The sequence below is a fragment of the Harpegnathos saltator genome, unplaced genomic scaffold, assembly GCF_003227715.2.
Source record: "Harpegnathos saltator strain DR-91 unplaced genomic scaffold, Hsal_v8.6 scaffold406, whole genome shotgun sequence".
Taxonomy (NCBI): domain Eukaryota; kingdom Metazoa; phylum Arthropoda; class Insecta; order Hymenoptera; family Formicidae; genus Harpegnathos; species Harpegnathos saltator.
In genome coordinates this window covers 276320-303072 of record NW_020230213.1, presented here as the reverse complement: position 1 = coordinate 303072, position 26753 = coordinate 276320, and the positions used below count along the sequence as shown (strand labels likewise).

Below are 26753 nucleotides of genomic sequence, written 5' to 3'. Positions count from 1 at the left end.
TAACACTTTGCAAATTTAAATTTGCGCTTTTGCAGTTTATTATACAACATTTATATCCACTTCTTACATTCATTCTACTGATTTTAATAAAACAACAATATTATATTAAAAATTCGGTCATATGGTTAATCGTTGCTTACACTTATACATTTTGACAGTTATTGGCCGCCGTATTGTTGTTGGTTGTGCAATTCGGTCATGCGCGATAAACGACCGTTCGCATTATTTTGTGCTTCTTCCTTATACACTGTGCCGAAGGTAACTCCTATTAAATTAACGGAGGTCACTCGGAGGTATTTTAATGACAACTGACAGTCGTGCGGTGTATAACGTTGTCGGAGCTTTGACGGCAACCGGCGCGGCGGGCGTCACGATGCAATATTAAATTAGTCGCTGGACATCATATACGCGAGATACGTTTCGCGCGCAACTTTTTGCCCCGCCGCCCCCTTTATGCCCGGCGAAGCCCTCTCTGTAAGCCTCGCCGACTAAATTCCCGACTGCAATATATTCCATTATGCGCTGTTTACACGGCAGACTCTCCCGTAAGGAAATGAAAACGCCCTCGTCGCGCGCGATAATGGAAAAATCTGAACCGCAGCGGAGAAATTAGTTTCTTTGACAGCTGAGAACGGCTCGCGTTGACTCGCTCGCGTGCGACGCGGGCAGCGGGGAGACGCCCGCGAGTCTCACGGATCTTCCCCTCCTGGATATTTTCATGCTCTTAACGGGACAAGTGCACCCAAAAAAAAGTATTCTATTTGTAAAGTGATTTTCCCCATAGTCTTATATTCTGAGCGAAGTTTTTTACAGAAAGAGGATTCCTCTTTCGATAAAGCGATTAAGGTGAACCATTTATCTAAAATTTATTAGATATTATTCTATTTTCCTGTTATTCCAAGAGAATTTCCTCTTATATCAAATTAATTTTTCTCTTATACGAAGAGGAACATGTTGATTTGAATGTCGGCTTTTTTTGTTCAGTCATGCTCTACCTCCAGACATGAACGAAGGAATAACCATATGCTCAGAATCGGTCAGAATATTTGGAATGTGGCTTTTTAAAAAAGGTATGCGTGTTGCTGTAACATATAACGAAGATAATTTACCCATATTTGGTCAAATACAGTTTATAATCTATTGCAAGAAGTTGAATAATATATTCTTTCTTTTAACTATGTTTTCATACAATTGGTTATGATGAACATCTTTGTTATAAAGATTTTGCTTTATCGAAAGAGGAATCCTTTTTCTGTAAAAGCCTTCGCTTAGAATATGAGACTTAGGGCCAATTGTCCCAACTTCGTGGTAAGTTAACTGATAGTTAAATCATATCTCTTTTGTCTAAGTTTAAGGAAAAACGAAGACAAACATATGATTTAACTATTAGTTAACTTACCAAGAAGTTGGAACAACCGGCCCATAGAATATGGGAAAAATCACTTTACAAATAGAATACTTTTTTTTGGGTGCATTTGTCCTGTTAAGCGCATGAAAGTCTATAACAAAACTGATTGGAAATTTGTTATGATGATCTTATTTCATTCGTGCCTACTTATTGTAGAACTGGAGCCTGAAGTACATCTATATATATTACTTTTCGCTATATATTATAATAATTTGTTCAAATTAATTAGTATAACGATTAAGAATAAAGTACAGTAAGAATAAAGAATAATCCTCTTAAAAAAGGATTAAGTAATCTCTGTATAAGAGTGTAAAAGTGTATAAGTGTGTAAAAGTGCATAAGAGGAAATTTATATTAAAATCAAGATTTGCATTATACATATAACATATAATTCCTTTAACTTTAAGAATAATGTATTTGTAATATTTTCCTCTTAATTTTAGAGGAATCCTCTTAAGACCATATATAAGAGGCCATATATAAAATTCTCTAAAATTTAGATGATTCCGCTTGTTCTGAGATTACTTTCTTTTGGGTGTGTAATTAGCAAATGCAGCGTAGCGTAATTTCGCGAGAACGCCGGGTAATATCGGCACAATCGCCGGGTCGAATTCGCAGGCGAATGTTATACCTGCGATTTTAGCACACACAAATGATTTCTCTCGAAATATTTTTTAAAGCCACTCGATACCGCCGTAAATAGCGATGACCAAGGTTCTAACGTTTTCTCCTCTCTCTCTCTCTCTCTCTTTTTCTCTCTCTCTCTCTCTCTCTCTCTCTCTCTCTCTCTCCCCCTCCCTCTCTCTCTCTTTCTCTCTCTCTCTCTCTCTTTCTCTCTCTCTAGCTTCCCATCCTTCGCGAAGGTATTACGCGCCACATCGCATGCATCGCGCTGCGAGCGCGACGATAATCGCGAGCACTCCGCATGCGAGAACAATGGGGATGAAGACAAACAGCGGGAAGGAAAGACTCGTTTGCTCTTAACATTGACTCAAGGCTCACTTAATTCGAGAGCGCCGGCCGTCTCGGCGAAAGGTATCGCTGCCTCTCGAGGAGAGGTTCATCGAGAGAGGCACAATTCGGCAAGCCGTTTATCCTCGTTCACATCCGCAACGCGATGGGAACGGAAGAGGAGATTGGAATGACTGAAGTCCTGATGAAGGGTGGATGAGGTACGATGGCGAGGGGACGGCACAGCGGAACGCGCGGGGCGGGCGATGGACGCCGGGGGCCGGTCGGGGGGAGGGGAAGGGTAGAGAGAGGGGTCGAGGGTACGTAGGGCAATTTTCGCGTAATTCGATGGGGCGTGATCGTCATAGCAACCCCCGGTACCCCGTCCACCCTCTCTGGAAGCTGCAGCCTGTTCAAACAAGCCTCAAACTCCATACTAGGCTCGTATCCACTCTGTCTCCCCCTCTCCTTCTCCCTCTCTCTCTCTCTCTCTCTCTCTCTCTCTCTGCCGTCCTTTTTCCCTCCTTGCCCATTCGTGCTTCTCTCACTTCCTCCCTCGATCTCTCGTTTTCCCTGTCTCTCCCTCCTCCCTCCCTCTCTGTCTTTCCGTCTTCCTTCCTGCTTCTCGCTCACTTTGTCTCATTATTCGTCTTTCTGCTGCTCTCACGTACCGCGTCTGTCTTTCGTTGTCCGCGTCCCTCTCTCTTTTGCCGTTCCTAACTCAAATCCGCGAACGGCGCTTTGGGATTTCAACAGTTGCGATAACTACCTGGATTTCTCCTGTACGGCACTGACGGCTCAATCGTTTCATTGTAATTACTTGCTCGTTAGTGCGGTGCCGGTGTACGCGAGCGAGCGAGCGCGCTCGCGAGTTGGCTAGCAACAACAGAGAGTCCTCCCGGCTCGTGCATTTCGCCAGCCTGAAGCCCGTCATTTAGTTTATGGCCTGCGACCGGCAGAAACCTCCCTGCGTGGCTTTCTGACGTGCCATAATGCGGCCGTCCGTATGTCGTGTGGCCGGCTACAATGCGAATTACGTAGCGACGAGAGTAGCTCCGCGATAGCATATACCGTAGATTCGTATCATCGTTTATCGTCACACACCCACGGTGTATAATTCGTAAAGCTCGGTATGCGCGAGCTCGATTCCAAATGCAATAACTTTTGGCGTGATAAACATGAATGGATGATATTTCAGTCCCGTTTTTTTTTCTTTGTCACTTATTCGCGTGAGAAATGTTGGGATGTTTATTATCGGGGCAGGAGGGACGGGGAGGGGGTATTAAGGCCTAGTTTCTCTCTCTCTCTCTCTCTCTCTCTCTCTCTCTCTTTCTATTTCATCTGTTCCTGTCATTTTTCACGACGAGTACAGTCTCGAGTACGCTTGCGAGAGATCTTATAAAATGTTTGATGATAAATGTATCTAGGAAGCTTACGAAGCGTCTGCCCTAAAGACAAGCACGAATTATGGCACACACTGATTGCGCTCACCGCCTCACAATAACGCTTTCTGTGCAAATTAAAAGCGCATGAAACATATGCATATGTTTCATGCACCTAAAAAAAAATATTCTATTCGTAAAGTGAATTTTCCCATTTTTCTCATATTCTAAGCAAAGCCTTTTACAGAAAAAGGATTCCTCTTTCGATAAAGCGATTAAAATGAACTATTTATCTAAAATTTATTAGATATTATTCTAACTATTTTTCTCTTATTTCAAGAGGATTTCCTCTTGTATCAATTAATTTTCCTCTTATATGAAGAGGAATATATTGATTCAAATGTCGGCTTCTTTTGTTCAGTCATGCTTTAGAAATGACCAAAAAAATAATTATATGTTTATGGGTTAGAATATTTGGAACGCATTTTAAAAAGGGCATGTGTGTTGCTGTAACATATAACGAAGATAATTTACCTACATTTAGTCAAATACAGTTTATAATCTATTGCAAGAAGTTGAATAATATATTCTTTCTTTTAACTATGTTTTCATACAATTGGTTATGATGAACATCTTTGTATTGTCAATATATATGCAATCCATAACAAAACTGATTGGAAATTTGTAGAGATGTACGAACTATTCGAATTCGAATCGAATCGAATCTATTATAATATAATAATATCTATAATAATATAATTCGATTCGATTCGAGTCCGAATCTCTATGATTCGAATCCGAATAATTTGAATTTGCGTGCATCAGCACGCGCCATCTGGGCGTGATATGTTTGAACCCTTAACTTGTAATTAACTTAACTTATAATTAATAACTTAATTATAAATTACTTTAATTATTTAAATGTATATTTTACTTTAAGATGATATTACAATATCAATATTCCCTTTCATATTAAGATCTCCCATCATTATTTGCATGTTTAATAGTCATGTTAAATTTTTTAATGATTCGATTCGATTTCATTCGATTCGATTCGAATCCGAATGAAATTTCATAGATTTGATTCGATTCAAATTCGAATTTACAAAATGAGATTCGATTCGATTCGACTCGACATAAAAATTCTTGATTCGCATATCTCTAGAAATTTGTTTATTATGATAATTTATCTTATTTCATTTATGCCTACTTATTAGAACTGAAGCCAGAAGTACATCTACATATATATATATATATTACTTTTTGCAATACATTATAATAATTTTTTCAAATTGACTAGTGTAACCAGTAAGAATAAAGTATAGTAAGAATAAATAATAATCCTCCTAAAAATAAATTAAATAATCTGTGTATAAGAGGAAATTTATATTAAAATCAATAAGATTTTGCATTATATAACATATATATAACATATAATCCCTTTAACTTTAAAAATAATATGTTTATGATATTTTCCTCTTAATCTTAGAAAATTTCTCTTGAGGATATATAAGAATAAAATCCTCTAAAATTTAGATGACTCCGCTTGTTCTGAAATTATTTTTTCTTTGGATGTACGTGCCTGTGTGTAGGTGCCGTTGAATGTCCGAAATGTTCAAATGTTCGTTGAGCGTGAAGAAATTTTATTTCGTCCCGACGACATCGGGGGAATAGCCGTATCATTTCTGTACGTGAATACTCGTCATACTCGAAAATTGCGTTTCTAATTTGCGTCATTTGGCCGCTCATAGCTTCTCATTATCGACTACCGCAACGTGTACTAGCACTCCGCCGATCGAATCGAATTCTGCGGAATTCCGCGCGGACGGATATTTCATACTCTGTGATCATATAACGGGTCGCTTTAGCGTCGGCTGGAGCTGAAAAACGGTAAGAGAGAGAGAGAGAGAGAGAGAGAGAGAGAGAGTGCTCACTAACGAGATGTCGTAGTATTCTCGCCTCGCGGCAAAATCAAACTTCCATTACCCACCCCATAAATAACTGAAGCACTCGCAAACGACAGCGAGATTACTAACTGACGTACTTAATCCCACTTGCTATTACTTAATTTTTCATCTATCAGCTTCTAATTATCAAATTTGCGCGTTACCGGAATTCGTTGAGAATGAGTTCGGGCTCATTAAATTAGAGAGACAGACAAGTGGAAAGAGAGAGAGGGAGAGAGAAAGAGAGAAAGTGCGATCGAGGGCCTAATTAATAAACGTTACGAGATATACCTTGTGCGACCCATATATGGTGATTTTCTCGTCGAGACTAAATACAAAGAGCGCGTCTATTTGAATAATCGAAGCACTTCCGCGTGCCCCACAGTAGAGACCAAGCAAAACCAGTTCAAATTCTTCATACACTCAGCGAACTTTCCGCTATACCGTTCGTTACCTTCCGCGGCTGGACGGCCGAAAAATGTTTGCGTGCGAAACACGTAGTCCCGACGAAAGGGGCGATATCAGGGCAAGACGAGAAAAGGAGAGACAGAGAGAGAGAGAGAGAGACAAGGAGAAAGGAGGAGAAGAGGGGCAGGGAGACAGAAAGGAAGAGAGCATTAAAGGAGGTAACGAAGCACAGAGACCTCGCGAGCGCACATCCTCGCGCATTTGGAGATCTCGTCGTCGGGAGAGCGAGAGATATATAAATTACCGGGCGAGTTACTCGCTCGGTATTGCGCGAGCCACGCTTAATTATAAAACCGATAAATTCATCCCGTGGGACACGGGACAGACGTCTGGAATCCCGAGGTTGATAAACGAGCCCCTGATCCCGACCTTCTACCTTACACACCCATCCACCGTCAGCCGGCCGCCCTCTGCGTCCGTCGCGCAGAGCAGTTCGCTTAAGTCGCGTCCCTCGCCCTGCGTCTTCCCTCCCTTCATCACCGACGCCCGCACATGCCGGCGTCGAGCGAGCTTCGCTCGCATCGCACGCGCTTACGCCTCGATGGACTCGCATCATTGAGTCCCGGAATCTGGACGACCGTGTAATTAGATCCTTGGCCTCCGCAGACCTAACGATAATTACATTTACGTTACCTGCGAGGATACGCCGGCATGATACCGTCGCCCGCCGACGAGGGACGCGTCCCGTGGGGCAGCGCGCGCGCTCGCACAAACGCACTCACATATTGTCCACGTCGGATCAAATTTTCATATCGAATTTGCACGCACGAGATCCGCGCTAATAACTTGTCCGTCCCGAAAATACATTTGTGGGAGCACTTTGCTGCGGCCAGCTGCCGCGATAACGCGTTTGTTATCTTCGCTATGAATGCGAGATTTATTGTGCTGCACAATTATGACACGCTACGCTTAGGAAATTGCGTCTAATTGGGCGATCGGCTTTATAGCGAACGTTTGCCTGCGAAGATTATCTTTCTTATCTTTTGTTCACCAAATGTCGACTAAACTCCTTCTTTCCCTTGTCTTGGCAACTATTTGGTCCAAAACCTATTACTACATTGAGAATTGAAAATCGATCGCTTCGTCGAGAGAGCAGCGACGAGAAGGCAGAAAAATCGAAATGTGACACAGCGATGATTTAACTAAAAAATGGCGGGTGCCCGACGTCGTGCTTCCTATATCGCTGCTCTTCCGCTTAATTAAAAAGAAAAAATTGTATGAATAAAACAGTTTATGAAACCTGACGCCTCGTATGCGCCGATCGATGAATCTTGAATATCTAAAAACCGATATGTCTGCTTTCGAAATCCGCAGAGCGAAATTTCAGCCAGTGAACTTTGCTCTCCGCTTTCTTTTCAAGCCACACCCCTCGGTCTCGCTCGCGATGATCAGCCAATCGATGCTAATTGAATTATCTGCGGTCAGGGCTGTGCAATTACCTCCGTTCATCAGCGAAATCGACCGGAGATATGAACATTCGAGCCATCTTTTCAAACAATTCGACAGAACGATCGTTCCCCTCCGATTGATTCTCGGTGTCTCGCGCTGTGTCTTTGAAGCTGACGCTTCAAATTTTATCGTAGTATTTTAATCCGCACGACACACACCGCACCACCACATATACGAGCACACATATACGAGCAACTCGTTACCGTTATAATAAAAGTTTCCAAAGCCAGCTAACAATTTCTAACTTTCATTTCTAACTTTCCTTTTTCAAGCGCGGTAGATTACTACGTGCATCCAGCCGGGCCGAAGTATCGGTATTCCGTTCGTTCCGATGCTATCTCGCAACAACAACCTGCGTAATTGTCTAATTGCAAGCCGTTCCGAAGTGGGGAGAGATTCGTTATGTAAAAGCGAGGGTGACTTCGGCCTACCCGCCGCTCGCGGCTGCTCACGGGGGGTCACTCCAAACGCGAAAATCCCTTGTAGTTTTAATCATCGTTAATCAAACGGAGCCAGGTATGGACGTAATATTCCATCGATTCTCAAGTAGTCGCCGTCGGCGCCACGGTGGACGCTCAATTTGGCGTGGTTCCAAAGCCGACAGATGTCCGTAATTCTCCTTTTGATAAACGAGCGCTTGATCCCGTCCCGCCTGCGAAGCAGGACGCGGCTCTTTGAGCGGACGTCTTTCATCCCCCGCCCTTATCGCGCGACACGTACCTTGCATATCATATTTTACATCGCATGTTGCCCCGAGGATAATAATATCGCACGAGGCGTCGACGGTAAATTAATATCTCCGCGGAATACCGGATTACTGATACTCGCAATCATTGTAGAATTATTTCCCAGCTATATAGGGTGTCTCTGACGCAACTCGCGCATCCGCTCGTGTGGAACTTGGCAAACTGAACGAGAAAGGTCTGCGTTATTTTGCAAAGACCACCGCGAACATTCTTGACACACTAATTGAGGAAAAATTAGACCCGTCGACAATCTCTCTTGCGCAATGTTGAATAATAGACTTCGCTATTCAACATTACATAGAGCGTCTCTCAATGCATCTCTCTGCGCACATCAGACTTATTAATTTACAAACGCTCTCGTTGCGAGCAAGTCGCGAGTACAAGAGACTAACGCGAGCGTAGCGCGCGGTTCCACACTGACTCCAAAAGACTCCTTGTTGTCACAACAAATGAACGCTTGCTGTATGATCATTGTATGAGGAACAAATCAAACAGTCACTGCAACAAATAATTTTTCGTTGTTTGTGATTTTAATAAATATACATCGCTGGAGATACAAATCATATATGCTTGTTACAAATGTACAATTTTTAATAAAAAGAATAGCATCGTAATAACTTTTGGAAACGAAAAATTATGAAGATTAATCAGATTAAACTGAGCAAAAGAATCAAGTACCATTTTGCAAAAATCGTTATTAATGCAAAATTTGTTATTAATGATTGAAAATGTTTTGTTAACCTTTTTCTACTAATGTTTGATTAGACGTAATGCAGCTATACTTGAATTATCTGGTCCTTTTTTATGCGCGCTAGTGTAGCATTACATATATTCAAGTTTTATCAAATATTTTACGTATTTTGCACACAGGGTGATCTTTTGGAAACGAAAAATTGCGAAGATTCATCAGATCAAACTGAGAAGAAAAGTCAAGTACCATTTACGAAAATCACAATAGTTATTAATGATTAAAAATGACTACATCTAGAAGCATTTTTAATTAATGATTTAAAAATTTGCGTACTTATTTGCAAAATGGACTTTTTTGTTCAGTATGATCTAATTTACCATCAAATAACTTATTTTGTAAATAACTGTGCAAGTTTTCAAATTGTCAATTAAAAAAGCTTCCAGATGTGGTCATTTTCAATCATTAATAAGTATTGCAATTTTTACAAAATGATGCTTGACTTTTCTTTTCAATTTCATCCGATTAATCTTCACAATTTTTCGTTTCCAAACGTTTCCGGACGCCCTGTATATTATACGTTAATACAACTAATCCGCTTGTACATAACTTTTAACCTTTGCTCATATTTTGTGTCGCCAGCAAATCAAAAGTTTATGATTCGTTGGATTAACACAACGATACAATTTGTTCCCGTCGTAAAATTGTTGGTTAGACCAACAAATCATAAGTGACAAATCATTTGTCACCACAACGGAGTCATTTGCTGTCCCACATTAACAAACCGTTTTGCTGCGGTTACCGGTGTTTTGTTAACCCAGCAAGACCTCTTTTGTCAGTGCGGTATAAAAAATTTCCGCTTCGTTCATTAGAACTGCCGCGGCGCGTAACTACCTCCCTTTTTCTTCGCGCTAACAATTAAGCGACGGAAACGTAAACGTACGACAACGACGGCTACGACGTGGAGTATCGCGAGTACACCGCCTGCCACGAACGGGGACGATTTTATCTGCCACCCTTAACCGCTCTGACGATTATTGAAGCACTTAGGTCGTTCGCTCCCCATCGAGATATTAATTCTCAAGGGGTTTAGTCGATTCCTTTTCTCGGGCAGTCACTCTCCGGGGCGGAATCTCCATGGCCGGTTACGAAGGGGGATGGAACTCGATGTAGCGGGTGTCGCTACAGTCACGGACACGCCGACTACCACATACACACATACAAACACACGCACACACACACACACACACACGCGCGCGCGCGCGTACACACGGCCGACGTAGCCGGAGAGCGTGGCCTTCTACCGAAGTTTGTGAACTATGAGTGAACCTATCGCAAGGACAAATTTCCTCATCTAACTTTCTCCGGGTAGATGAGATGATCGCTCAATGCCAGCGGCACCGACGCTACTATCTTCACTATAGCCCCCAGCCCGTCCCCGTCCTCCTCGGTCGTCTACGTCGTCGTCGTCGTCGTAGCCGCGCCCGCGGGAAAATTAATGACGGAATCCCGGAGTTTTCTATAGGCAACTTTTACCCGAGGATCCTCCGAGCCGTCGGGTAGAACAAATTCACGAGGGCGGAGAGGAGCGCGGCGACAATGGCTTCTCGCGGCGTTCGACGCGAGGATGGACACCGAGCCGTTATCGTGTTCCCGTTCGTCGGAGCTCTCGCGCTTAAATTGGCGCGGCGCGCTTCACGTGGCGAACTGGCGTAGGGGGGTCTTTTGACGGCCAACGAGGCATCGCCGCCCGATAACAACGGGTTTATGCGCCAAATTCCCTTGGCGGCACGCGCGCGTTTGTCGCTCTGGCTGCCGGGATGCTTGATTGAAGGCGTACAAAAAGACACTCGAGAGTAGGGTTGCCAACTGCCCGACTTTGACTGCCGGACTGTCAGGTTTTCAGAAGTCCTGTCCAGTGTCCGGTTAATAAGTCAAACCGGACGTATCGTATGTCCGGTTTTTAAGTTATATCCAATCAATGGAATGAGAGTTCAGATTTTCTCAGCAACGTTTCTCCGTTTCAAGCACCTACAAACGATCGAGCGTCACGAAAAGCCATCTAGTAGATGATTTGCCGATCCATCATTCCATGTATTAATCCATATATTAAAAAAGTAATAGTTTATTATTTTATTCAATCAAATCTTGTTCATAAAATTGTTTGGAAATTAATATTGTAGATAAATACTTGTCATATTTTGTATTTAATGTAACGTTATGATTTATTATTTCTGTCCGGTTTAGTCCGGTTTGGGTTTGTTACCAAAGAAGAAATGTCCGGTAATTTTAACTTTTGGATTTGGCAACTCTACTTGAGAAGGAGAGAGAGAGAGAGAGAGAGAGAGAGTGAGTGAGTGAGTGAGAGGAAAGAGGAAAAGCGAAAGCGAGCGTCGGATCGTCGAGAGGAAGGGAACAGTCCGGTTCAATTAATATCGCGAAAGAGCGAACGCGACGCGATGCTGCGCCTCGAGCGGAAACGGCGTTAAGTGAAATCTTGCGCGAGGCGCATATTAATACCCGCGACCCCGCGAATGATATCGTTCCCGCCGTAATTTGCAATTCTAATCAGCCGGAATTTTAATCTCCCGGAATTCGAGATTACTCCGATAGCCAAGTTCATCATTCCCGCGAGGCGGCATCCGAAGCGCTCCCAAAGACGCGTGATTTCCTATTCCCTCTCTCTCCGCCTCCCTCTTTTCCATCGTCGCTCTCTTTCCCTCTCTCTCTTTCTCTCTCTCTCTCTCTCTCTCTCTCTCTCTCTTTCTCTTTGTTCCTCTCCCGGCCTTTCCACGGCGCGTCTCTCGCGCGCGTTGATCGCTTCACCCTATTTATCTATCCGCTGCCGCCGCGACGCGCACCTCCATTACGAACTTTCCGCACGACACGGCGTTCCGCGCACTCTACAGCCATTGAAAAGTCTTATTCTCGCAGGAATTAACGAGTTTCCCGAAGAATCGCGGAATTACGTTGCCGCGCCGCGCCGCGCCGCGCCGTGTCGTGTCGTGTCGCGTCTCGTCGGGCTCGCGTCGTCATCGTCGGCGTTGTCGACGGTGGCAACAGCGACGACGACGACGACGACGACGACGTCACCGCCGACGGGAGCCTGCAATTCTGCAAGTTGGAATTGAATCTACCTCCGAAGAGAAAGGGCGGATTCGATCCTCCCGCGGAAAATGCGTCGCGATGGCGCCGGGGAAATGGGGCTCTTGACGCGACGAATGAAATTATTAAAACGTCAACGCCACGTATCTGACGATGAAAGGCGCTCCCGCGTTGCCAGGCGCGAGGGAGAAAATTAATACATACACGTCATTCGGCTTAACTCCTTATTTGCCCTCGCTACTCCGTTGAAATTCTTCGCCGAGAGTGCCGCGCTGAATGGAGGGCTCGATTCAGCTCGGACCCTCGGCTGCTGCTGCTGCTGTTTGCGCAACGTCGAAAAGAGAGACGCGCCAGCGCGTTTTCTACATTTCAAACGTATCACGGGACATCTCGGGAGCGCGCCGTTAGAGGAACATTATTTCCGAACGTCTGGGAAACCGCGGGCAGCTTTGATACTCGCGTGCATGCGTGTCTGGCAAACTCTTATTTCTCTCGGAATTCTATCGAACGTCAAGCTGCGAAGGGACGGCCTGTCGCAGGATTTCGGTCATTTCTGCAGTTGCAGTATTATTTATATACAGGGTGGCCCAGGGCAAAATATGACAACCTAAACATTGTAAAAATATTTGTCGTATCAAAAAATTGTTTACGACGAAGTTTCATGTATTCGAGAGGTCTTTCCAACTATTGTATATAAACAAAAGTCCTCTCTCTCTCTCTCTCTCTCTCTCTCTCTCTCTCTCTCTCTCTCTCTCTCTCTCTCTCTCTCTCCCCTGAAGAGGGTAATTTTGTGATTTCAAATGGGACATCCTATAAAGTGTTACATATTTGGATTCTACGGAAAGAAATAAGCAAACTTTATCTGGAACATTTCTTTAAAAAATACTTCTATCAAAAGTTATAAACATTCGGACTTTACAGTAAAGTGTATTCAAACTGTGACATTCAAAGTGATAAAACCATAAATTAAATAAAAGACTTTATAGTTTTTCATATGTTTTACTTTATTAAATGTTCAAACTGTTGACCACTCTACGCGTACTCTTTCAAACGAAATATTTGATGACAATGGATAAATCGGGGAGGTCCTGTTCAATGACCCTCTCGTTCATCATTGGATTATCTTTTATGGATATATTAAAGAAAAAGTTATGTCAATCACCTACGACAAAAGAAGACATACGATAAAACAAAGAATACGTGACGCTTGCACTAGCGTGACCCCAGAAATGTTATTTAGAGTTAGACAAAATTTTGTAAAAAGAATTAATAAGTGTTTAAGTGTGAGTTTAAGAAAAAATATAAAAAATTACGAATTCTTTTATTTAATTTATGGTTTTATCACTTTAGTTTGAATGCATTTTACTATAAATTTTAAATGTTTATAACCTTTAATAGGAGTATTTTTAAAGAAATGTTCCAGATAAAGTTTATTCGTTTCTTCCCATACAATCCAAATGTTTACCATTTTATAAGAGGTAAAATAATTGAAAACACGAGGTTGCCCTTCACCTCCCTTTAGCGGAAAGTTGTTTATATAGTCGGAAAGAAACTTGTCGAATACATGAAACTTCATCATAAACAATTTTTTGATACGATACATATTTTTAGAGATTTTGTCACACTTTATGTGGGCCACTCTATATATGTATATAATATTATTTGTATATATTTGTGAATCTGTCTTATATCCGAAAAATTAAAACCTCGCTAGAGCTAATTTTGTACCGTTTCAATTGCACGCATTTCGACATCTCTCAAAGTTCCGATTACTCCGCGGTCCAAGTATTCGAATGAATATGAATATCCATTCCTTGGAATCTCGTTATTCGAACATGATGCCGAAGGAAGCTGCGGAAATCCGAGAGTCAAAACACCGAAGTTTCCGGTCAAACTCGCAGTTCTTTAATCGCCTCTCTTGATTTCGCGTTCACATTTCACCGGTGAACATTAGAGCGTGCGATTCGTGAGACAACCCATATTATATTATGCATACAGCCATAAAGGCATAAAAATGTAAATGAAGGCACAAATGTGGATTCGATAATTAAACATCAGCGATGCATGCAGACGCGATGGATGCGCGCGCCGACTCAGCGCGGCGCGACGGGTGAGCTGATACGAATGCAGACGACACGCCAGCAAAATAGCCAGCAACATTTTTGTTATTTCCTATTGCAACAATAATAGCGGATAACCGTTATAGCCGAAGGAAAATATGATCGTTGTCGAGTTGTGAATATCGATACCAGCGGCGGTCGGAGCGTCGGCGAGATCGACTACCACCACATAGGGCGACTACTTCTCTACCTCCCCCCTTCCCTCCCTTTACTTTCTCCCTTCCTTCCTTCCTTCCTTCCTTCCTTCCTTCCTTTCTTCGCCGGATACCGAGTCGAATCTCTACCTACGCTATCGGCCAAGTATTCCGGGCTGCAGCACTGTATTATGCATTCACTCCCGCGAAGCCTCCACGAGCGCGTCGCAGTCTACCGTATACCTTAACATAATAAGGTCGTATTATGCAGTATATACAAAATTTCCAGTTTAAACGCGGCCCACGTTCGGGCCTTAACGTCTTGTTCGCGGACACTCGAGCGCTACGCATTCGCGGAGTTGGCCATCAGTCGGTGGGACGATTTACTCATGACAATAATTCGCCGCATTATGAGTATTAAATATTTTATGTACGGGATCTTAATTTCCCTGATGTGTTTACGCATTGAGAAGAAAGGTTTTGTTGCGTTGACAAAACGCCAGTAACCGCGACACGCGGTTTGTTAATGTGGCACAGCAAATGACTCCGTTTGTGGTGACAAATTATTTTTTTACTCAAGTTACTTAAGATTTGTTGCACTAACCAACAATTTTATAACGGGAACAAGTGGTATTGTTGTGTTAATAAATCACAAACTTTTCATTTGTTGGCAATACAGAAGATGAGCAAAGGTTAGAAATTGTGTACAAGCAAATCAGTTGTATTAATTCTTTTCCACTAATGTATAATATATAGCAAAATATATGTTGCTATATATTATACGTTGATGAAAAGGAGTAAAGTAAAATAAAATAAAATAAAATACTTGACGAAACCACACACGCAATGCTACGCTAGCGCGTATCATAATTATCAGATAATTCAAACATAGCGTTCCATTACGTCGAATCAAGCATTGGTAGAGAAGAGTTAACCAAATAATAATGTTGTGTGTGTTTGTTTTGCGGGAACTCAAAGAAAGAAATAGAGCAACGCATTACATTAATCTTTATTTTTAGCACGATACATTATATAAAATTAAAACTATTAGATAAGATTAAGTAGGGTTAAAAGGGATAAGAGGGATGCAAAGATTCGTACTGCAACCATACTTTTATCAATAAAAAATACTGTAAAACTGTAAAAGTGGTTTGTAGCTACTTAAAAAAATTTATAAATCATTTTAAGAGATGTTTTTATATGGATATTTTAGAAACGAAAAATTGTGAAGATTAATCAGATCAAATTGAGAAGAAAAGTCAAGTACCATTTTGCAACAATTGCAGTAGTTATTTAGTTATTAATGATTAAAAATGACTACATCTAGAAGCACTTTTAATTAATGATTTAAAAATTTGCGTACTTATTTGCAAAATGGTAAAGGACTTTTTCGTTCAGTATGATCTAATTTACAATCAAATAACTTATTTTGCAAATAAGTACACAAATTTTCAGGTTATCAATTAAAAGAGCTTCTAGATGTGGTCATTTTCAATCATTAATAACTGTTACGATTTGTGCAAAATGGTACTTGACTTTTCTCCTTAGTTTGATCTAATTAATCTTTACAATTTTGCGTTTCCAAAAGATACCGGACACCCTATATGAAAATTCGGAATACGGACCATAGAAGAGTCACGTGTATATATATATATTATGTTATTATGATATTGCTATTCTCTTTATCAAAAGTTGTACATCCATCAAGCATGTATGATTTGCATCTTTAGCGATGTATATTTGTTAAAATAATAAATAACGAAAACTAATTTGTCACGGTAACTGTTTGACTTGTTCCCTGTACAATTATCAAACAGCAAATGTTCATTTGTCGTGACAACAGAAGCCTTTTTCTTAATATGCGATCGCGAACGCGAATTAATCGATTCTTCGAGTGATTGTTCTCCTCTCCTTTCTCCTTCGCGTCCTCGTTCTCCCTCATCCAAAAGTGAATTCTGCCCCCGAAGATAATTTACGACGTGGCGCATTCGATGTTAAAACACTCGACAGACGTAAAAACACGCGTTGGATTACCATTTGCCGCGGATAAATATGTTCGCTTTAGTGTTGAACTTTGTAAGGATCAACACGCTCTCTGCCACGCCGGACCACGGCTACGCGCGTTTACGCCTTCGTGAAGAAGAGATCCAGGCGCCGGTAAATTTTTTATCGGCTCTTGAGTAATCCCGGAGGATAATAAACGCTCCGTATCGTTTTCTCTCGCTTCATCGTAACGGAAGAGCATTACACGGAGCGCGACTCGGCGATGAGCTGCGCATGAAATTCCGTTTTAAATAGTTTACCTCACGGACGCGCTAAGGAGTGCGCGCTGCCTCGACGAGATTCCCGCATTCGGCGAAGATATTCGCAAACAAGGAAGGACATTGCGCGAAGTATAGCGCGACACATAGAAAAGTCGCGTTGTCAATTCGACGCAGCGCATAACAAGGAATAACCTGAAGAATCGCTCAACGGCTGCGCTATGCAAACGCTGTAGCTGGCGAAATCACGCTCGCCCCGCGATTATGTAAACTGAAATCTCGGCGGATCGAATAGACGGATAACATAAAATTGGGCGGAATAAACGTGAAATTTGGGAAATCGCAAAATAGGACCGAATATCAACTGTCGACGCGCGCTCGAAATAGAAGGCCTTCGCGCGCGCGAGCAACTCGCGGTGAGAAGTAGACGGGAGACGCGGGAGAAGAGGGAAAAAGCACGTCCCGTTGAATTTTGATTACAGCAAGGTTGGCTCAGAGTTATGAGCCGACACCCGCTCGACGTCTACCGACGCCAAGCGCGTATGACGGCGCGGTGTAATCTACCGTTGTTAAATCCAGCACGCCCCTCCTCCCGCCCTCCCGGCGCGCCGCTATCTCCCGTTACACGGCGACAAGCGTGCGCGCGTCCTTCGACACCGAAATCTTCCGTGAATATTTCAGGAAAATTACCGCACGTTCGTCGAGCACTCGCTCGGGTTTCTAGCGATTATGTCGTATAATCCGCGGTGAGTGCGTTTGTCACGGCCGCCGCGGCCACGGCCTCGCCTCGCCTCGCCTCGCCTCGCCCCGCCTCGCGTCGCCTCGCGTCGCGCCGCGTCGGCGGGTTAGCGGAGTATAGCCGGTGTCGGGTGTCCCCGTGGGTGATATTCCCTGTTATCCGAAACACGAGACTGTTATCCCACAGCACTTACCATACGTAAGCGCCGCGATGGCCGGAAGGATGGAGGGCCGACGGATGAGGGGGGCGGGGGCGGAAAGCCGGCCGACGGATTACCACGGAGACATTAATCACCTCCGCGTGTCACCGACCGTGATCTCAGTGAATTTGCAATTAATTCGAAATTGCCGTCATCGGCGCACCGTGAAGGCGAGCGTCGTTTACATCGCGTATCGGCCACGAGGGCGGCGGCAGCTCTCACCCCCCGCCCCGCCGGAGAGGAGGTACGGCCGTCTGTTCCTGCGGACGGGTACGATCGCCGGTGATGAATGGGTCGCGGCTTCGATTTCATTAATTAACGGAAGTGGCCGGAATTTCGATGATACGCGGCCGCTGTCGCTCGTCAACGAAGCGATCGCTACTTGGGAATTCGGGCAAGCTGATCTCGCGCGTAAATCCCGTGGGACGCGCTCTTCGTTGAGGACGTTGAGGAAAATGTTAAGCGAGAGCAAGTCTGGTTGCACGATGTTGCGCATTCGCGGGTCCCGGAACTGAGAGAACGTCTCGCGCGACGATACTTCGTTGATGTTGTCAGCCCCCTTCCCCCCCGCGCCATGGTGATTAATTAATCCCGGTCGGCTTTGGCTGTTATTGGTCGGCTGTTATTGGCTGCCCTGCTGATATCGGATATCTTCAAAATCTCAATACAAATTCTTGTCCTTATACAGGGTGTATAAAAAGTACCGGGACGGCGAAATATCTCGAAAATTAAGCATTTTAGAAGAAAATATTTCGAATAAAAGTTGTATAGTTTGAAGGAGGACATGAAACAGCTATATCATTTTACTTGCAGATGCCGTCGTTTTCGAGATATTCATCGATCATTACTTTTATTAAATGGAAATCCCAATTTTTTATTATATCATCTGTTTTTACCAATTAATTTTGACAACTTTTGTCTGAAACATTTTTTTCTACAATGCTTTGTTTCTCGAGATTTCGCCGTCCCGGTACATTTTATATGATATTTAATACGATAGATGTGATAATGATAATTAAATACCATTATTTTCCGGTTACTTAATAGCCTTGTTTTTCTTCTCGGTAATTTCGCGCTCGTACTTCCTTCAATATTGAATTTAAATTCAAACTTTTTTTTGAACATGAACGGGTGATTAACCCGCTAATGAAAGATGGGGTAGAAAGGAGATAACTGCCAAGCTGCTTCTTTCGTGCGAGCCACAGTCGGATAGATTAGAAATAATGTTTCGCGTCCGCGAGAACATCGTGAGCTCTTGCCGACACTTTGTTGTCGAATGAGAGCCATACGAATGCGGGGTTTACACAGCTCAATTACGCTGCACTCCAATTATACAAGTGCGTCGTTCCGAAGACGCGACAGACCGGACATACGTGCGTCCAATCGAAGAGCAGCCCCTGACAGGTCATCAGACACGTCAAGCACGATAAGACAAGGGCGGCAGGTCGCGCCCTTTCCCAGCGTGAGGGACTATTGCCCGACCCGATGTGGGTTACAGTAATATCTTTTTTCCTTACGAGAAGTACGCCCCATCGAGTTCCCATCGGCCCCGGGAGACCAACGGTATTACAAGTAATTGTCGCCCAGGGGAGGGCGTGAATCGACCCTGTATCCACCCAGAGCCCCCTGCTCCCTCTCCTCGCGACTCTCCTCTCCCCAACCCGATCTCGAGCAGAGACGAAACGAGAGCCGGCGAGGGAGAGAGAGAGAGAGACAGGCGAGGTGGAGTGCGGGAAAAATAGATGACGGGGGAAACGAGGTAGCAGGAGAGCGAAGAGAGAAAGAAGCAGAAAAGAAAAAAAGAGGAAACAGCGCGGTAAGAAACGTAGCGCGCGGAAATGGAGGAGAAGGAGGAGGGAGAGAAGGAGACGGACGTATATGCGAGATAAGAAAAGAGAAAAACGCAAGAGAAAATAACGCGGAATGTATGAGGAAGGTAAAAAAGAAAAACGGAAAAAAAAAAATAGCGAAGGACTCGCGGCGGAAGAGAAGGAAGAAAAAGAGGATATCAGGGTGAAAGAGGTCTGAAGGAGAAGGTCTCTCTCTCTCCTTCTCAAGGCGGAGAAGGAGAGAGAGAGATAGAGAGCGAGAGAGCGAGAGAGAGAGAGAGAGAGAGAGAGAGAGAGAGAGAGACAGAGACAGAGAGAACAGGACGGCGGACGTCGTGTACCGTCCCCGGACTGCGAGACACCCTTCTCTACGTTTTCCGCGCGACCCCCGTTGCCGTAACCCGGCAGCGGCTCGGGGGAAAAAGTAGCGAGGAACTTTCGCCTAACAAGTGGATGATTCACAAATCATCCCCGATTCGCCGCGACGCGCCACCCCCGGCCGATGAGAAACTTCGTTTCAGTCTATATCCTCGCCGAGAACGACCAATAACTCCCCCGGCTCGCTGCAGGCGACGAATTGAAAACAGAGGCGAGGTGGACGGGGGAAAGGAGGGGGAGGGGGAGGGGGAGGACGGGCAGGAAGTAAACGCGTAAACGCTCTCCGGTGCGCCGTAGCGCGAGAATCGCGGAACCTAATCGAGAGAGCGCTATATCGTTTCGAGTTGCTTGCGCCTCCTTCTCGCGCTGCTTCGTCTCTTCCCTCCCTCTCTCTCTCTCTCTCTCGCTCTCTTCTCTCTCTTGCTCCTTCTCCTTTTTCCCGCTTTCCGTTCTTTTCCTTTTTATTCCTCCCCATATTCTTTTTCTCTTTGCCCCGATGTGCTCGCTCCGTTTCATTTTTCACCGTCGCCGTGACATCTTCCGAGGGCAATCTCCTTTACCGATGAAACATCTTAAAAGTGAAAAATAGCGTTTCCTTCGTATTCGCGTCGTCAACAACGAGTTGTCGATGACGCGACCCTGTCAACGTCACGCCGCCGGCGGCACCGGAAGAATTATGCGCGATAGCCGATGGATTCGCCCGTGGAGTCGCACGCGGTAGATGACACCGGCGGATAAGGCGAGTAACAAAGCGTCATGACTCACCGGGATGCGGCTGAGTTTGTCGGTCCAGGATGGCCGGATTACGCGGAAAGTAGACATTGCGATATCCGAGAGATATCCTGCCGGCTGATCAGAGAACGCAGATACGCGCGAGCGACCGGGCGACGCACTGCTGGTGAATCACAATCACGAAAACGGTCCCCTCGCGAGGAGGAAAAGTTTTCGCTCCGATGGACCGATAAGACCAGATAACGCCGCCGCGTTTAATCGCGGCCGATGCTGAATACGGCACGAGGACGGCGAATCTCGATATTTGTTGGTACTTTTGGGCGACATTTGTCGCGTCCTCAGCGGGCAACGACAAAAGATTGAACAAACACATACATCCACACAGCAGCCGCTTGCGGAAGAATAATTTTATTAATAAATGCAACCTTTTGTGTGGGTGTGCGCATGTTTTGCATTTGTTTGTGGGCTTATATACGTAGACTGCGCGCTCCACAAAAAGATTACATCTAAAAAGGTGGCTTATACGCCAGGCGTTTGATCTTTGTGTAGCTTCACTCTTGCCGGGAAAAGTTAAACAAAGATAGCACGTCCGTGGACAATGGAAAGGGGATATACAGGTGATCTTTATATCTTGTCCTTTCAAACTTCCTTGTCCTTTCATAAAAAAGCATAGTGTACATGTGTAAGGTCTAGTAGTTAATAATTTATGAGTTTCGACAATTTTCGATCTTTGATTTAATCTTTAATTTTCAATCTTTAATTTGCAATCTTTATTTAAGAATCAATGGAACAAGATTAATGAAATGTTCACAACGTTGTTATCGATGAGCTTACGCCATTTGTTGGGCGGTTGCCGAATCCCATCACGATAGAAACTTGGTGGCTTTGAGGCTACAAAGTCATCGATGAAATTTCGTACGTCGTCAAGGGTCGGAAAATGTGTGTGTGTATCAGACAGCACGTGTCGCATCGACCGGAACAAGCGATCGGAAGTGAAAATCTGATGGAGCCAAGTCTGGAGAATGAATATGCCGCGTGTGGGAGAACTTTCCAGCCCAAGTGTAAGATGATTTCCTTTGTGGCTTCTACTGTACGCGGTTTAGTATTGTCGTGCAGCAGAACGACATTACGGCTGCCTTGTCTAGTAAATGGTCTTTTTTTTCAATTGCATCGCTCAAACGTATCGATTGCTCTTGGTAAATTTCCGCTTCAATGGTTTTAAGAGCTCATAGTATAGCGCACCCTTCTGGTCCCACCACATACAGAGAAGAACTTTTTTTCCGTAACGTTTGGATTTTTCTGTCGACGTTGTCGGTTGACCAGGGTCCACTAGCGGATCTTGACGTCGATAATGAGAAGGGGGTTTAATAAAATTGTTTTATTTGATATGTTTCTTTGTATCACGCTTAGTTTTAACTCCAAGATCAACGACGTGGTGAAACTTATGACTCCATTTTTTGTTTCTTTTTTGTTTTTTTTACTTAGAAAGGAAGATTCACACATTGCGTCCGATGTTCAATGTACAACGTCCGATATTCAATAGGAGAGCTTTTTTATAGACTCTAACAGAATTTTATAAAAATAAATTGTTTAAGGTTGTATTACCCCTAAGACAAAAATAATGTCAAATTATTCAAACTTTGATCATCAGTAGGTATTGTAATCATAAAACAATGTATACAATTTCAGCAGATTTACGAGGCCAGTTGTTGAGTTAATATAATTTTAATATAACATTGGCCTTATGGGGATTCACGAAAATTTGCTAAATTATCAACTTAATTAGAAAAAAAGTCGTAAATACAATAATGCTGTAGCTTTAAGGTTTTTTATAATTATTAATAGACTCTCAGCAAACAACAGCGGACATTGTATATCAGAAATCGGACAGTTTGGATGCAGTGAATCTTAGACATAAGAATTTGATTCACGGGCGCCTGTGTTAATCGGCCTGTATCATTTTACCTAAATTTTTTAAACGGATCTTAGTAAGTAAGACTGATTTCTTTTAATTTGGAAGGGGGAGTTTTAACCCCAAACCCCCTTAGAATCCGCCATGGTCTATATTTTTCGTTTAAACTCATGATATTTTTCTCATGATTTTATTTGAAGATTTTCATACATAATCCATTTTTCGTCACCAATTACGATTTTGTGTAAAAAGTCTTTTCTTTGTTGTCTAGCGAGCAACGCATGTGATCAATCGGCGATTTTTGTTGTCAATGATTAGCTCGTGTGCAACCTACTTCCCTTCTTTTTGTATCTTTCTCACATGATATAAACGATTGCAAATAGCTTTCTGGCTTACTCCCAGCTTTCCCGCAAGTTTTTGTTGTGTTTGTGCTATATACATTTTCATTCAGTAGATTTTGCAACTCCTCGCCTTCAAATTTTTTTGGCTGACCGGAGCATGGTTGATCGTGAAGGTCAAAATCATCGCCTCGAAAACGTTCAAGCCGGTTTCGACAGGTGCGATCGGCCACAGCATTTTCACCATCAGCAGCACAAATCATTTTGACTGCTTCAGAAGCGCTTTTGTTTAAATGAAACGCGAAATGCATCGCGTATCGAATACGCTCTTTGTTGATGGTTATCGTGAACACTACTAATTATTTGAGGTTATGTGGATCAAATGCCAAGCCATATGTCACTCCGAAAAGTTAAATGTCAACACATTAAAACCGCAAAAGAGCGGGAGAATATTTCAATTTCAAATTTTGCTGTGAGTTATGTAAATTTCATCGAAAAGAATTAACTAGATCTAATATAAGTCGAGATAAAAGGTGGCTAAACGACTTCTGTCATAATTTATTATCGCACAAACCTGTCAATAGTGGCTCCCAATTATAACGATTCGCGTACACTTCGCGTTTCATTGTTAATTACATTTTATTTCATAGCTCCAAACTGCCTTGCGAGCAATCAAGTGTGTTCGTTCATTGCAAACATTTTTGCTGGCAACTCCTTCTCTCCCAACATCTTTCTTCACATTTTCCCTTGGAGCCCATTTGTGATTAAAACAATCTACTACTGATTAAACACACGACCGGCGTTTTATCGAATCAGCGAGAGATTAAGTAATCAATTTCCGCGCACGTTCACGTCCCCCCCGTTACGCACGTCGCCCTCTCACGTTCTTTCGCCGTCTGGCGTCGTTCGCCGAGCAAAACTCTTTCGCGGTATCGAGAAAGCGGACAGGAGATAAGGCGAAACGACGGGCTCGTAATCACGGAAACAGTGCGATTTTGCGGTTAACGAACCTACGGATAGGTCCACGAGATAACGGGCGAAAGTGGAGGGCTGGAAAACACTCCCCGCGGGATAAGGCGGGATCGTCGTTGCGATATTCCCGCAACGACAATAAAGCGTCTAGCAGCGTAACGGTGCAGTGCGAGAGAGAGAGAGAGAGAGAGAGAGAGAGAGAGGAGCGAGAGAGAGAGAGAGAGAGAGAGAGAGAGAGAGAGGGAGAGAGGGAGAGAGAGAGAGAGAGCGAGTAGACGAGCGCCTTTCGCAACGATCACGACGAGAAACGCATCTCGTCCTGTGACGCACCTGCAGCACAGACGCACCGCAGACGTCCCCATTTGCGGACATTCGTCCCGAAAATCTCGGGATTCAATGAATCAGCGAGTCTTCCATTGACACAGCCAGCGACAAGTACGAGTTCGCCGTCGTGTCGTTGGAACGAACTTTACGATCGCGTGAATGGCGAGGACGAGGCAGCAGGGGTGGAAAACTTTCTCTCTTACTCCACCTTCCTCGAGTAGAAAAATTAATAGGACTCTGGTAAGGGCCTGATTATTTTTCCCTAACATTAATCGTGCCTGAGGTAATATCAACAGGACTTTATAAGGCAATATTAATAGGGCCTTATAAGGAAATATTAACAGGAGTTTTATGAGGCAATATTAATAGAGCCTTATAGGGTAATGTTAAGAGTTATGGAGTTAAAATTCATTCTAAGTTTAAATGAGACATTCATTCTTGCAATTGCGAGACGAAATAGTTTTATTATTGCTTGAATAAAAATATTCATTCTCTTCATTTCAAGAAATTTAAACTGTAATTTCTTTATTTCTATAAAATCTTATTAGTGTACAACAAAAATTTTTTTATTTAAAAAATATAGCGTACTTTATAATAAAATATAGCATTTTTTACACATAAAAATCCTGTTATCCTGTATCGGCTTTTATTAAAGTTTGCTGCATTTCGAAACGAAGGCAATACTAGAAAAATCCTTGGAAGAGACTAATGAATATAGCAACTATAAAACTAAAAATAAAATTTGTTTTTAATTGCGATATAATTAAAAAATCTTTAAAAAGACTAGATAGAGCATACCTACTAAAACAATACTAAACCACGACAATTTTATTATATGCTTCAGATCTTATTAATTTTCTGTAACAAAACTTAATTTTATATATCTAAAGTATCCTTAAAAAATGTTAAAGCGTTATTTCGTAAAATCTAAAGCCTCTATCTCTAAAAAATTCTTCCAAGGCCTTTCTCAGCTTTTCCTGTCAAAGTCTACTTATTTATTATTCTAAAGTATCCCTAAAAAATCCTTTTAAAGCCTTTCTCAGCTTTTCTTATCAAAGCCTTGTTTCGCCAAATCTAAGGCATCCCTAAAAGGTCCTAACCCTAAAAGTCTAAGACCCTCATCAGTTTTTCTTATCAGAGCTTTATTTCGTAAAATCTAAGGTATCCCCAAAAGATCCATTTCGGATGCTGATGTGGTAATAATAAAGCATCCTTTTCTAAGGCATTCTACTTTCAGCCTATTGGAACCTTATGCTTTATGAGGATGACCCTAACAATTTTTTGCTCGAGCCGTTTCGCGCGTCGGATCCGTGCTGATTTCGCCGGTCTACCTGGCGACAACCCTCGCGAAATGCTTCCGCGTGCGAGCCTTGTGGAAGTTCAGTGATTATTCGTTCGGTTAGACCAGCGAATCTTTTGCGCGTGACATTCCTAGCCAGAACGCTCGGCCTCGCGAGTCTTCACCTTTCCGCGATCGTTACGCGCTACCTACTAATCACCCTTCGCAATTCCCTGAAAGTTCCCGAAAAGGAAGTTTCGCAAAGTTCAAGTTAAGAAGTGCGGCAACGAGTACAGTCCGCGGCAGAAGTCGAGTAGTCGAGAACCAACAATCGAGCGAGATGAATACAACAGCCGCGGTGAATTAAATATCACTGGCAGAGCGGCGCCGCGACCCCCATGTCGTGTTTAGGCGCGCGATCGAGGGCGAGCGCGCGCGCGGGCCGACTTTTCACGTTTTTCCACGTCCGCCACGTCGCGAGGGTTTCGAGGGCGCGCACGGTTTCCTTGGTGACCGAAGGGAGCGCAAAACCGCGCCGCACCGGCGTGCACCGGCTCGCCTCGTCCCTTTCACGCCCACGCCATCTGTTTGTATTTCATATTGATAGAGTATTGATACAGCCCTGTGCAGCGTCGTGCGCGTCTCACCCCGACGTACCGAGCCGAGCCCCTCTTAACCCTCGGCGGGCACCCCCCGGTAAACCACCGTGACGGGCCACCATCCCGCAGCGGAACATAAACGAGGATGCCGTGTGTTACCATTCCAGCCGGGTCACGTGTTTACTTTGTTCCGCATTGTTGCGTCTCGTTAATGGCCGGCGGAAACGTTTCGCTCGAGCACACGGTAACAGCCCCGTTTCAACCCTCCGCGCGGCGGCCGTTCGCGGACACGCGTTCGCCGCGGCGAAACGTGATTTCTTTTGGGAACCGCAAAGACGCGGGCAAAGGGGCGGGAGGGGGATACGGGTCTCAAGCTGGCTCGATAGGGGTGGATTTTGCGTGCGTATAACAGCGTTTGTACACGCATGCCGGATTAGTTAAATCACCCTTCGCTTCGAGGGAGAGGACGAAAAGAAAGATATGCACGTGCGGAGAAGCGGACAAACACGTAAAAATTGCCGACGACGAAAGTTGGGCATTCGTGGGCTCGACGTTCGATCTCGTTCGAGACGAATCCTCTGGCCGCGAGCATACATACCGGATGTCCTACGAGGCTTTGCCATGAGAACTCTAGGTCCGCTATGTTGGCCGGCACAGGCACGACGAAATTCATCGCGTAAGTGTTGACCACCCCCTCTCGCACGTAGTACAACTCGGCCTCGAGCCCTGAAAGCAAAATAGCGGAGCGTATCGATTGGACGATCAATTATGAAAAAGCTGTACCATGCCTCCGG

At 43.8% G+C, this 26753-nt stretch overlaps 1 protein-coding gene across 2 annotated transcripts in view; it reads right to left on the bottom strand.

The window, feature by feature from the left end:
* Positions 1–26753, bottom strand: part of LOC105186818 (tyrosine-protein kinase Drl) — a 152445-nt gene that overhangs the window by 67689 nt on the left and 58003 nt on the right. Inside the window, exon 2 of one of the 2 annotated variants that reach the window (XM_011147293.3) lies at positions 26558–26685. The exons of the other annotated variant lie outside the window; for it this stretch is intronic. Within the exon in view, the coding sequence (XP_011145595.1) occupies positions 26558–26685 (128 nt within the window). The remainder of the gene's footprint in view (positions 1–26557; positions 26686–26753) is intronic. 2 annotated transcript variants of the gene reach the window in all.